Below are 12,618 nucleotides of genomic sequence, written 5' to 3'. Positions count from 1 at the left end.
CCATACAGTAACGCGCGCCCCGATTATCGCTTTTTAAACCTGCAGTTTTGCCGCACGTTTAACCTGCTGATTTACTGCCTACCCTTACCCCTGCGTTAGAGGCAGGGGTAAGGGTAGGCGGCAAACTTTCCCCCAGCCCCCGCTCACCTGCCCTGGCCGCGTCCATGGGTGCCGGTCTCCGGGGCAGCCCCAGTCCTCTCTACCCTCCTCCCGAAGCAACATTAACCAAAAGAAAACCTAAAATCCCCTCCTCCCGAAGCAAGGCGCAGGGCGAAAAGCGACTCGACATGTAAAGTATTGTGAATAAGTGTAACCAAAGTAAACTTACTTTTTCTTTCTTTCAGCCCTCTCTGCTCTCCTCCGGAGGCGCGCGCCGTGGCTCCCCTGCCTCCCAGGGGCAGCCGGCGGCGAAAGCGGCTTCCAACGGCCCCCGCCGGCGAAGATGGACGAATGCACGCCCGTAGTGCACGGGCGCTCAAGCCAGCGAAAGCACATGAACGGGCGTGTGTGACGTCATGGCGTACATTCAAACGCTTTCGCTGACTTGGGGGCCCAACGTCACGCACGCCCGTTCATGTGCTTTCGCTGGCTTGAGCCCCCGTGCACTACGGGCGTGCATTCGTCCATCTTCGCCGGCGGGGGCCGCTGGAAGCCGCTTTCGCCGCCAACTGCCCCTGGGAGGCAGGGGAGCCGCGGTGCGCGCCTCCGGAGGAGAGCAGAGAGGGCTGAAAGAAAGAAAAAGTAAGTTTACTTTGGTTACACTTATTCACAATACTTTACATGTCGAGTCGCTTTTCGCCCTGCGCCTTGCTTCGGGAGGAGGGGATTTTAGGTTTTTTAGGTTTTCTTTGGTTAAAGTTGGGATCCACTTCCTGGTACCTGTCATTTCAAATGTCATTTGAAATGACAGGTACCAGCGCACCCAGGATACTATACAGGCGCTGTATAGCGCCTATACAGTAAAATGGATTGCGCTTCATGGACGCGCGTTGGACGCGGCTTGCATTTGCATGCCATTTAAATAGAGTATCGAAGTTTCTCAAATTATTAAATGCAGCCATGGTTAGGAACAGTGTCATGAAACTACATCACGCAGATTATCATTCTAAATGGTTCATGCTAGGATATGATCTCATGGGCAATAGGGACCAACAGAATACAGTGCATGAGATAGATTCTCTGATACCGTTTGGAGGATAAGGGAGCAACAATCAGGAGAAATACAGGGGAGCAACTTGAAGAATTTTAAAATACAATTTTGAAACAATGCAGGGTGAGCAGTGCAGTTTCCATCTGTGTTTCTGAAATACTGTATAGTCCTGGACAGAACACGTTTATTTTTATTATTTTTAAAGGCAAGGTAATCAAATTTGTGCAAACATATCTCCCCTACCTCAGCATCAAGTGTAGCTGAGGCTACTATCAGCCGGAGATCTCCACGCTTCTTCTGAACCTATCCAAAGAGACAGACGGCAAGACAAAATGAGGGCCATGCATGAACCTTCACCCTCAGTTCCTATGGGACCATTTTCAAAAGTGCAAGGTAATGCAAGTCACTGCAGTGTGCTTAATGTTCTATTCAATAAAAGCTTTATGCTCCTTAGTGAATAATGCATTAAATCACTGCATTAACATGTTTTTAACATAAAATCATAAATTAAACCTCTATAGGTGTAGTTAAAGTTTTGTGTCAATGGCAGCATTTACAATGACTTGCACTAAAATGTAAACAAGTCAATTAGCACATTTTGCATATTATTAGGAAAATTGGTTCTTGCCTGATAATTTTCATTCCTGTAATACCATAGATCAGTCCAGACAAGTGGTTTTTGCCTCCCTGCCAGCAGATGGAGCCAGAGAATCAAAACTTTGAGGCACTGCTACATAATAGAGAGTGCCACTTGCAGTCCCCTCGGTATTGACCTGTACCCAAGTCAAAATGAAACCCCAAAACCCCTTTCTCGGGCTAACAGGGAAAACTATAGAATTGGAAACCCTCAAAAACTGGAGCCCAAAACACTCCCAAACACTAAATCTGAAAAACCCAAACCATGATCAACAACTGCCCAAATACCCTGAAAGACAAACCAACTTGAACCACCAGTTGGCAAAAAACATAGTCTTTCGGCAGTGATGTGATGGGTCTCTGGACTGATCTGTGGTATTATAGGAACGAAAATTAGCAGGTAAGAACCAATTTTCTTTTCCTGAACATATCCAGATCAGTCCAGACAGGTGGAATGTACCAAAGCACCCCTAAACTGGGCAGGAACCCAAAAGACCCACACTCTCAAAGAATGCTTCTTCCTGCGCCCTCATGTTCATGCGGTAATGACTGGTGAACGTATGCAACGAGGAGCACACTGCAGCCCTACAAATCTCCCAAGACGACAGCAACTGACATTCTGCCCAGGAAGTGGCTAGCGATCTTGTGGAGAGTGTGCCTTCAGCCCCCGCTGGAACTTGATGGCCCTTACAAATATAAGCCATGCAAACAGCCGCTTTCAACAAACGGGAAATGGTAGCCTTAGAGCCCTTCTCTCCCTTCTTCCTGCCCCCATACAGGACAAAAAGGTGATCAGAGCACTGGAACTATTCGACAGCTCCAGATAATGCAACAGACTTCTCCTCATATCCAAAAGATGCAGCTCCCTGCCCCTAGGGGAAGCCTTAGACCACTCCAGAAAAGCCAGAAGGTCTACTGATTGATTAACATGAAAGGACACCACCTTAGACCAAAAAGAGGGGACCATCCACAAGGAAGCCCCATCATGGGAAATCCACAGAAAGGGATTCTTGCAAGACAGAGCCTGTAACTCCGAAAACTGTCTGGCCAAACAGAAGGCCACCAGAAACACGTGCCTTCAGAGTCAAAACTTTCAGCGTCACTCTCCTCAAAGGCTCAAACATAGCCCCACACAAAAATCACAAAACCAAATCAAATTTTTAGTGTTTGGGTAATTGCCAGGTTCTTGGCCTCTGTTGGAAACAGGATGCTGGGCTTGATGGACCCTTGGTCTGACCCAGCATGGCAATTTCTTATGTTCTTATGTTCTTAATTAAGGTTCCAAATTGGGCATAACTTCCAGACCGTAAGTCACAAATGCTTGACCTCTTAAGAAACAAACTACGTCCGGACGCGAGGCCAAGAACCTTCCTCACCATTTGTCCCTAAGAGAGCCTAAAGCCCTGTTGCACAAATTCCAAAATAAGAGGAACCTCCACTGACAGGGACTGCACCTATCTCTGAAGACACCAAGACTCAAAGGGCGGGAAATCCACTTCCCCCGGTGCGTCCCCGCTGAGGAACCCTCCTCTCCCGAAGTGCAATCAGGACAGAGGGAGCGAGAATTCAAGCATGTAGCCTCCAGCCCACACGCACGGCACACTTCTCTGTGTGGTTCGTGCGCCATACCACGTGCTCCTGCACTGATGGCCGCCCTGTGGCCTGCAAACACCGCCGGCCTCAATTGCCGCTCTGGCGCCCGCCTTTTTTTTTCCTTAACCATGCTGCGCCATTTCCCACAGCGCAGAAAAATCAGCCAGGCACTGCCACAGAAAAGACCACTGCTTTCCAGCCTCATGGATCTTCCTCCGAAATTCAATTTCAATTTCTCTCTCTCTTTCTTAATCTCAGACTGCAGGATTGCACCTCTACCATCTGCTAGAATCAGAGAAATACTGAGGGGACCGCAGGTGGCATTCTTTGTTATGTAGCAGTGCCTCAAAGTTTTTTGTTTCTCTGACTCCATCTGCTGGTAGGGAGGCAAAACCCACTTGTCTGGACTGATCTGGGTATGTTCAGGAATGACTCAAATTTTATGGTAAAAATCATCTACAATAATAGGAAAAACAGTTACTATTAGAGCAGCAGTTCTCAACCAGTGTGTCACCAAGCACACTCAGGTGTATAGCCACACTTCTCGTTCCCCCTGCCCCAGCGAAATAGGAATTCATCCTCCGCCCGGACTTAAAATGCTTATAAGCATGGGCAGAACATGGCAGCAGCGCCAACATGGTTTTTTCTTCCCGCCCCCCTCCCGGAAGAGGAAGTGGTATGCAGCAGCCATGCGTGGGGAAAGAAGAGACCATGCTAGTGCATGCAGCACTGACTCGAAGAAGAGAGGTGCGGCCTGAAGAAGAACAGCACAGAATGGAGCAAAAGAGGAGCAACATCAGCCCCCACGACAGATGGGAGTCTTTTCTAGAGGCCACGAGGGCTGGAAGTGGAGGAGGCTGCTGCTGTTGCTAGTTCGGTGGGGGGGGGGGGGGGAGGGGGGGGAAGAGAGAGAGAGTGAGGGTGAGTGAGCAAGCATATGTGTTTGAGATCATGTGTGGGTGTGTAAGACAGTATGTACGTGAGTGAGTGATTGAGAACCTGTTTGTGTGAAAGACTATGTGTGTGTGTGATTGAGAGCCTGTGTGTGACTGAGATCCTTTGTATGTCAAAGAGATAGCATGAATGTAAGTGTATGATTGAGAACCTGTATGTAAGTGAGACAGATCATGTGTATGTATGAATAAGAGCCTGTCTGTATAAGTAAGAGAGAAAGCATGCGTGTCTATGTGATTGAGACCCAGTGTAGATGAGAGAGCATGTGAGTATGTGATGAGCCTGTGTGGAAGTGAGAGAAAGAGCATGTGTAAGTGTGTGAATGAGAGTCTATGTGTGTGACAGAAAGACAGCATGTATGTGTGTGACTTGAAAGCCTATGTGTATGTGTAACTCATCCTGCAATCAAACTGATCCAGCATTCAATCAGATCCAGCATTCATCCTGCATTCAAACTGATCCAGCATTCATCCTGCAATCAAACTGATCCAGCATTCTTCCTGCAGTCATACTGATCCAGCAGTCATCCAAATCATCCCAGTATTCATCACTCCTTCAGCCGTCTGCAAACCCGTGCCAACTAGCATCCACTTCATTCTAACAGTCATCTCTTTTGACACTACAGGCCATAATGTCTCCTGGTCTCCCAATACCGATTCTTCATCACAATACACTCTACACTGGAAAATTGCCTTTGCTATCCCGTCCCCACACCTACAAATCTCTCCTTCCCATCATGATCTCACCGATTACCCAAATCCTGGGCCTCACTTTATTCTCCCTGATTCTGTTTAATGCTCAAAAACTCACCAAGAAATCTCTGGTCCTTAATGACCTTCTCCTAGACGAGAACCCGGACATTTGCGCCATAACAGAAACATGGCTTAAACCTACGGACATAGCAATAATAAATCAACTACCAACACATACTTACGATTTTTTCTCCCTTCCCTGACAGAAAAAAAGGGGAGGGGGCATAATCCTAGCAGCCAAAAAAGGTTTGATAGTCGCACAATACCCAATTAAATCCAATTCTAAACTGGAAACATGCCTCTACAAATCAGACCAACTACAAATTCTCCTTGCGTATCCCCCACCTGGCCTCATGGAAGCAGATCCCTCCACCTTTGTTGAAATAACAGCATCACACATAAATCTGGACTCCCCAGCTGTAATCCTCGGAGATTTCAACTTGCATGTCGACAACCCCACACGCTCATCCAGCTGCGCCTCTTTCCTCACAGCCATGTCAGCCATGGGATTCAAGCAGATAATTAACAAACCTTCCCACAAAGCGGGTCACACCTTGGACCTTATCTTTGTAAACTCTGGATTCACACATTCATCCACCCAGTATGTAAGCAGGTTCCCTGGTCAGACCACACATTAATCTCCACCAACATCATGCTGGCAGAATCCAATAATATCCACCTCCCTCAACCTTCATTTCTCTACAGAAAAACCTGCTCATCAGACGAACTCAGCAAACAGCTGGCCTTAGAACTCCCACTCATTGATGTCTCCTCTCCCAACTCAGCTCTTCACTCCTGGAGCAACATAACAGAGGCCATAGCAAATAAATTATGCCCGCTAACAACAAAAAAAGTTAACCCCAACTCTTCCAAAAGACAACCATGGTTCACTAGTGAGCCTACGATAGAAAGAGAGTAAATGGTGTAAAGCACCTGGCCACAGCACCCTCTAGGCCTATAAGCTTGCTCTGCACTACTACAAGAGCTCCACCCTAAAAGCAAAAAGGGACTTCTATGCTCATAAAATACATGACCTCATCTTCGACATTAAAGCCCTTTTTGCATACATTTCCAATCTAACATTAATCAATGCTCCTGACATTCCACTCAACCAAGCTCAATCAAAAGCAGAAGAGTTGGCCTTCTTCTTTCGAAATAAAATCACTAACCTCCTATCACAGCTTCCTTCCAACACCACCCCAATAAAGACATCTCTTAAATCTTCTGATCCTATAACAACGTTAGAGATCCAAGCAGTTTTGAAGAAAATGAAACCCTCCTCTCATCCCTTCAACCGAATCCCCTCTAAACTGCTACTACTAATCCCAGACTCCATCTCCAAAGCATTGGCGGACATCATTAACTGTTCTCTATCCCAGGGAATCTATCCAGACGACCTTAAACTGGCCTCCATCTAACCACTCCTAAAGAAACCTAATCTGGACCCTAAAGATCCCAATAGCTTCCGCCCAATCTCCAACCTCCCATTTATAGCCACGGTCATGGAAAAATTAGTCAATACACAATTATCGGATTATATAGAAGACCACAAAATTCTGTTCCCCTCCCAATTTGGATTCCGAAAAGCAGTTAGCACAGAATCTCTACTCATATCCCTGAAAGACTATCTCATCATAAGAAGAACATAAGAAAATGCCATACTGGGTCAGACCAAGGGTCCATCAAGCCCAGCATCCTGTTTCCAACAGTGGCCAATCCAGGCCATAAGAACCTGGCAAGTACCCAAAAACTAAGTCTATTCCATGTAACCATTGCTAATGGCAGTGGCTATTCTCTAAGTGAACCTAATAGCAGGTAATGGACTTCTCCTCCAAGAACTTATCCAATCCTTTTTTAAACACAGCTATACTACCTGCACGAACCACATTCTCTGGCAACAAATTCCAGAGTTTAATTGTGCGTTGAGTAAAAAAGAACTTTCTCCGATTAGTTTTAAATGTGCCCCATGCTAACTTCATGGAGTGTCCCCTAGTCACTCCTTACTGATTCTCCTGGACCTCTCAGCGGCTTTTGACACTGTTAACCATTCCATCCTCCTAAACCAGTTGTCAAACATCGGAGTAACAGGAACTGCTCTGGCCTGGTTCAAAACTCCCCCCCCCCCCCCATTGTAACTTTTTTGTAACTATGTATAATTTATCTGTTTTTGTTTGACTTTGTAAACCGTTATGATGGCTGAACCGAATGACGGTATATAAAAATGAATAAATAAATAAATAAATAAATAAATAAAATAGATAACAGAGGCTACAAGGTTAAAATACACAACAAAGAATCACTCCGTCACCATTCCTCCCTAGGAGTTCCCCAGGGTTCTTCCTTGTCCCCCACCCTCTTCAATATTTACCTCCTTCCACGATGCAAGCTGTTAACCAAAATGAACCTAAAACACTTATACGCCGACGATGTCCAGATCATGATCCCCCTAAAAGAATCTATTACTAAAACGCTTGAATTCTGGGAAAACTGCCTTCAGGAAATTAACAGCCTCCTCACCAACTTATACTTAATTCTAAATTCCTCTAAGACCGAACTCCTTCTCATCTCCCCGGAAAACAGTACCATCACCTCGAACACTCCATCAAACCTTCACATCACCCAAGCAAGAGACTTAGGGGTTATCATTGATAATCGGCTAAACCTTAAACCCTTCATCAACCAAACAACTAAAGACTGTTTCCATAAACTACATGTCTTGAAAAGAATAAAACCACTCCTTCACTTTCAAGATTACAGAACGGTTCTGCAAGCTATAATCTGTAACTCTATCTTACTAGGTCTCCCCTCTTCTCACACCAAACCTCTTCAGATGGTACAAAATGCGGCAGCCAGAATACTGACAAACACGAGGAGAAGAGAGCACATTTCTCCCATACTTAAAGACCTACATTGGCTGCCAATCCACTATAGAATCATACATAAGGCTATTACCACAATATTTAAAGCCATCCATCACCAAGCTCCACTAAACCTACAATCCCTTTCAGAAAACATACTCCTCCAGACCTACTAGAGAAGCTTACAGAGACTCACTACATGTCCCCCATGCCAAAACCTCTCAACATAGATCATTTAGAGACCGAGCTTTCTCTACAGCAGGACCATCTCTATGGAACTCCATTCCTCCGGAACTTCATCAAGAACCGTGCCTTCAAACCTTCAGAAAAAGGATTAAGATGTGGTTGTTCAAACAAGCATTTCCAGAACCTATTTGAATCGTATATTAATGACAACCACAATCAGACATTCCTATAATACTGTAAATAATGGCTCTTACTGTTAAGTTCCTTTAGACTTTCCTCCACCCAGTTTTAGCATCCTGTTTTATTGTAACTTCAGAGTTTTTCATTTCACTTGTTACAATTCTGTTCAGTTATTTATTTTTAATTTACACCCCCTTTTTTAATCTAAACCAGTATGATGTGAATCTAATCTTGAATGCCGGTATAGAAAAACGCTAAATAAAAATAAATAAAATAAATAAGACAGACAGCGTGTGTGTAAATAAGAACATAAGAACTTGCCATGCTGGGTCAGACCAAGGGTCCATCAAGCCCAGCATCCTGTTTCCAACAGAGGCCAAACCAGGCCACAATAACCTGGCAATTACCCAATCACTAAGAAGATCCCATGCTACTGATGCAATTAATAGCAGTGGCTATTCCCTAAGTAAATTTGATTACTAGCCATTAATGGACTTCTCCTCCAAGAACTTATCCAAACCTTTTATGAACCCAGCTACACTAACTGCACTAACCACATCCTCTGGCAACAAATTCCAGAGCTTTATTGTGCGTTGAGTGAAAAAGAATTTTCTCCGATTAGTCTTAAATGTGCTACTTGCTAATTTCATGGAATGCCCCCTAGTCCTTCTATTATCCGAAAGTGTAAATAACCGATTCACATCTACTCGTTCAAGACCTCTCATGATCTTAAAGACCTCTATCATATCCCCCCTCAGCCGTCTCTTCTCCAAGCTGAACAGCCTATATAAGTGAAAGAGAAAAAGGATGTGTATATGTGCGTGATTAAGAGCCTATGTAACAGGCCGATACAGTAAAGTTTGCGAGAGAGCGGGCAAGCGCCCGCTCTCCCGGCACGCACACAGGCCAGTGTCCTGTGCATGCAATTCAGTAAACTAAAATATTTAAATTAGGGCCGGTGGTAAAAAGAGGCGCTAGGGACACTAGCACGTCCCTAGCGCCTCTTTTTGGACAGGAGCAGCGGCTGTCAGCGGGTTTGACAGCCGACTCAATTTTGCCGGCGTTGGTTCTCGAGCCCGCTGACAGCCACGGGTTCGGAAACCGGATGCTGGCAAAATTGAGTTTCCTGTTTTCAGCCCGCGAGCCGCAGGCCGATTTCAAATTTTATTTTATTTTTTTTTTTTTTTTAACTTTCGTGACCTCTGACTTAATATCGCCATGTGTACTTTCTCGGTGCCGGCAGAAATTAGCTCCTACCTTTGGGTAGGCGCAAATTTCTGAAAGTAAAATGTGCGGCTTGGCTGCACATTTTACTTTCTGTATTGCGCGAGAATGACTAATAGGGCCATCAACATGTATTTGCAAGTTGCGGGCGCTATTAGTCTCGGGGGGGGGGGGTTGGATGCGCGTTTTCGACTCGCTATTACCCCTTACTGAATAAGGGGTAAAGCTAGCACGTCCAAAACGCGCATCCAAATGCAGGTTAACTGTACTGTATCGGCCTGTGAGTGAGAGAGCATGTGTATATGCACGTGATTCAGTGTGCTTGTGTGTGACAGAGAGAGGAGAAAGTTGCAAGCAAACCATCTTTCCTCCTGCAAATTCAAAACAGAGACCTGGATATCAAACATTCCCAGGTATGGAAAGCAAAGGATTTTTTTATCCTTATTTTTCATTATTGGGTCTTTGTGTCTGCTATTTTGAAATATTTTATTGGTATCTAGAGATTTTGTATATGAGTTTTTAATTATTAGATATTCCATTCATCAGCTATTTTGAAATCTGTTCTTTTTATTAGTATGGTTTTATATTGATTGATTTTATATTTCTTGATTTGTTTTGAGGACTGGTGAAGTTTCTCTTTTTCTTTTGTTACACTGCATACAGTTTCTCTGGCTTGTTGCGGTTTCCAATTCAGTTTTGTCTGTATGTTTCTAATTAATCTTTACGGTCTCTTTATTCTTGCCAGGAAGGCTTTTTGTATCAAGAGGATAAATTTTGGCAAAAAGGTCTACACATGTGACTGAGGTGAGGTATTCTGCTGGCGTATAGTTTCTGGGTAGGGCTCTATAGCAGCCTGGCTTGGTCCATTTTCCTAATAGGTGGTGTATTGGTGACTTAAAGCGTGGTGTAATATTTTCAGTGTTGCCTTTTCTTAGGTAAGGTGGTTACTGTTTAAGTGCAGGAAACTGGTGCTGTTTTGGTATGGGATGTTTACGGAGTACTTATCTTTCCCTTGTGTCATTCTTAACAATAAAAATACTGAACCTTTATTTTCTATTTCCGTCATGAATTGTAATGAGTAGTGTATCACACATGTGAGCGTGATCTGTCAGGTGTGTCACAATGGGAAAAAAGTTGAGAACCAGTGTATTAGAGCATTAACACTTTCATGTGCATTCAGCACCATGGTAGACATTTAACTTGCATTAAGATATTTATTTATTTTATTTAAAAACTTTTCTATACCATCGTTAGTGATATACCATCACAACGGTTTACAAATAGGCACATGAATAAATTTGAAATAGATTTTACTTTAAACAGAGGGTGCCGAAGTTGTTCAGATACATGATTCAAAATATTATAAGCTATATGTAGTGTGTATTGAAATTCCCTTTATGGGCTATCCATATATGCGATATACTGTAATTCTTTAACCTAAAAACTTAAGTGTGATAAAAATAAAGGTAAAGAACGCATATGTGTTATCTGGTGACTTTTGCCTGTGTGTATAAGTCCTTTTCTAGTTTCTTAGTACTACCTATTCCCCATTCTCATTTTGAAAAGCTTTTTTGAAAAGCCATGTTTTTAGGCTTTTTTTTTTAAGAGTTTATGGTCTCTCATTAATCTTAATTCGGGTGGCATTGCGTTCCATAATATAGGGCCGGCTAATGATAGTGCTCTTTCCCTTACTTGTGTCAGTTTAGCTGTCTTTACAGAGGGTATGGTTAGTAAGGCTTTATTTGCTGATCTGAGATTCCTTTGGGGAATATGTAGTCTTAATGCGGTGTTTAACCAATCTGTATTTTCTTCATTGATTAGCTTGTGGACTGTGCAAAGTGTTTTAAATTGTGCTCTTTGTTTGATTGGCAGCCAGTGTAATTCCCCCACCCCACAGCTCAGCAACTATGCAAAATAAGAACCACCAACAGTACTGATGGTGCTGTTACTAAAACAGATGGCTAAAAAGGTTGTGATCCTGTGTTAGAAATGTAACAGCATGTATCTAAGATAGGACAATTATCCCCACCACTACAAACACGCAAGTATATGCACACCCTGATCATCAGGGATCTTCTACAAATCTACTGGTAAGGTCACTTGGTGAAATAATGGCAAGGTCAAGTAGTAAATAGAGAGAAGTGGGCAGCCAGATTAAGGTAGTAAGGAGGACAGACTCATTAACAACTATTAGCCAGGAAGACATGGGGGATTGACATCTTCTGGGAATGAGCAACAAGGAATGGATTTCCCCATTAGGATCTGCTGGATACTTCCAAGTAACCCAGAGTGACCACTGTCAAAGATAGGGTGCTGGCCTCAATGGACCACTGGTCCAACTCACCATGGTGCTTCATATGTTCTTATTTTCTTTAGGTGACAAGTAGAGCCCCTGGTCTGGAGTGAAGAGACTAGAAGTCCAAATACTATGAGCTTCAGTTATAAAATAAACTGTAATATTGCAGAGTTCTGCAGTATGTATAGAACACCCCACCCAAGCCCCCATGCCCAGAGAATACATGTGATTAATGACCCATTTGGAAAACACATCTCTCTTTGCCAACTACAGTCACATGATGTTCAATTCCCAACTTTCAATTTTTACAGTGTTAAAAGATGACAGCAATTTGGAGACAAGTACTAACCTTTTTTAACAAGCCAATGGCAATGTCAGTATACAAGGTTCTTTCATGAGCTTCATCCAACATGAGGACACTGTGAATCAAACCAAAGAGAGGCAAGCTTAAGACAATGAAATCCACTAATGCTGGAACCCATCCAGTAGCCACTAATGGGAAATTGCTCTTATAGTATTGAACATGGCGAAAATACTTCTTACCTGATAATTTCCTTCCCTTGAATACAACCAGACTAATCCAGACAAATGGGTTATGCACACCAACCAGCAAATGAAGACAGATCAACAGGCTTTCTGTCACCCCTTATATACATCCGAGCTGACACTAGCCTGCCAGTATTCCTGAAACAAGCTAACTGTGGACAATCTCAATACCAATAACCATCAAACTATATAACTGTTTTTAAGTGTTATCTTTTTTCAACCAGCAGACTACCAGGAGAACAA

At 43.6% G+C, this 12,618-nt stretch overlaps 1 protein-coding gene across 2 annotated transcripts in view; it reads right to left on the bottom strand.

Annotated features, from left to right (window-relative positions):
* Positions 1-12,618, bottom strand: part of DHX35 (DEAH-box helicase 35) — a 179,578-nt gene that overhangs the window by 100,637 nt on the left and 66,323 nt on the right. For both annotated transcript variants that reach the window (XM_029612952.1, XM_029612951.1), the window contains exons 7-8: positions 12,179-12,248; positions 1,394-1,453 (exon numbers count right to left, since the gene is read on the bottom strand). In XM_029612952.1, coding sequence (XP_029468812.1) covers positions 1,394-1,453; positions 12,179-12,248 — 130 coding nt within the window. The remainder of the gene's footprint in view (positions 1-1,393; positions 1,454-12,178; positions 12,249-12,618) is intronic.

This window comes from Rhinatrema bivittatum, chromosome 8 (genome assembly GCF_901001135.1).
Source record: "Rhinatrema bivittatum chromosome 8, aRhiBiv1.1, whole genome shotgun sequence".
Classification (NCBI taxonomy): Eukaryota; Metazoa; Chordata; class Amphibia; order Gymnophiona; family Rhinatrematidae; genus Rhinatrema; species Rhinatrema bivittatum.
This window is presented reverse-complemented; position numbering and strand designations above follow the sequence as displayed.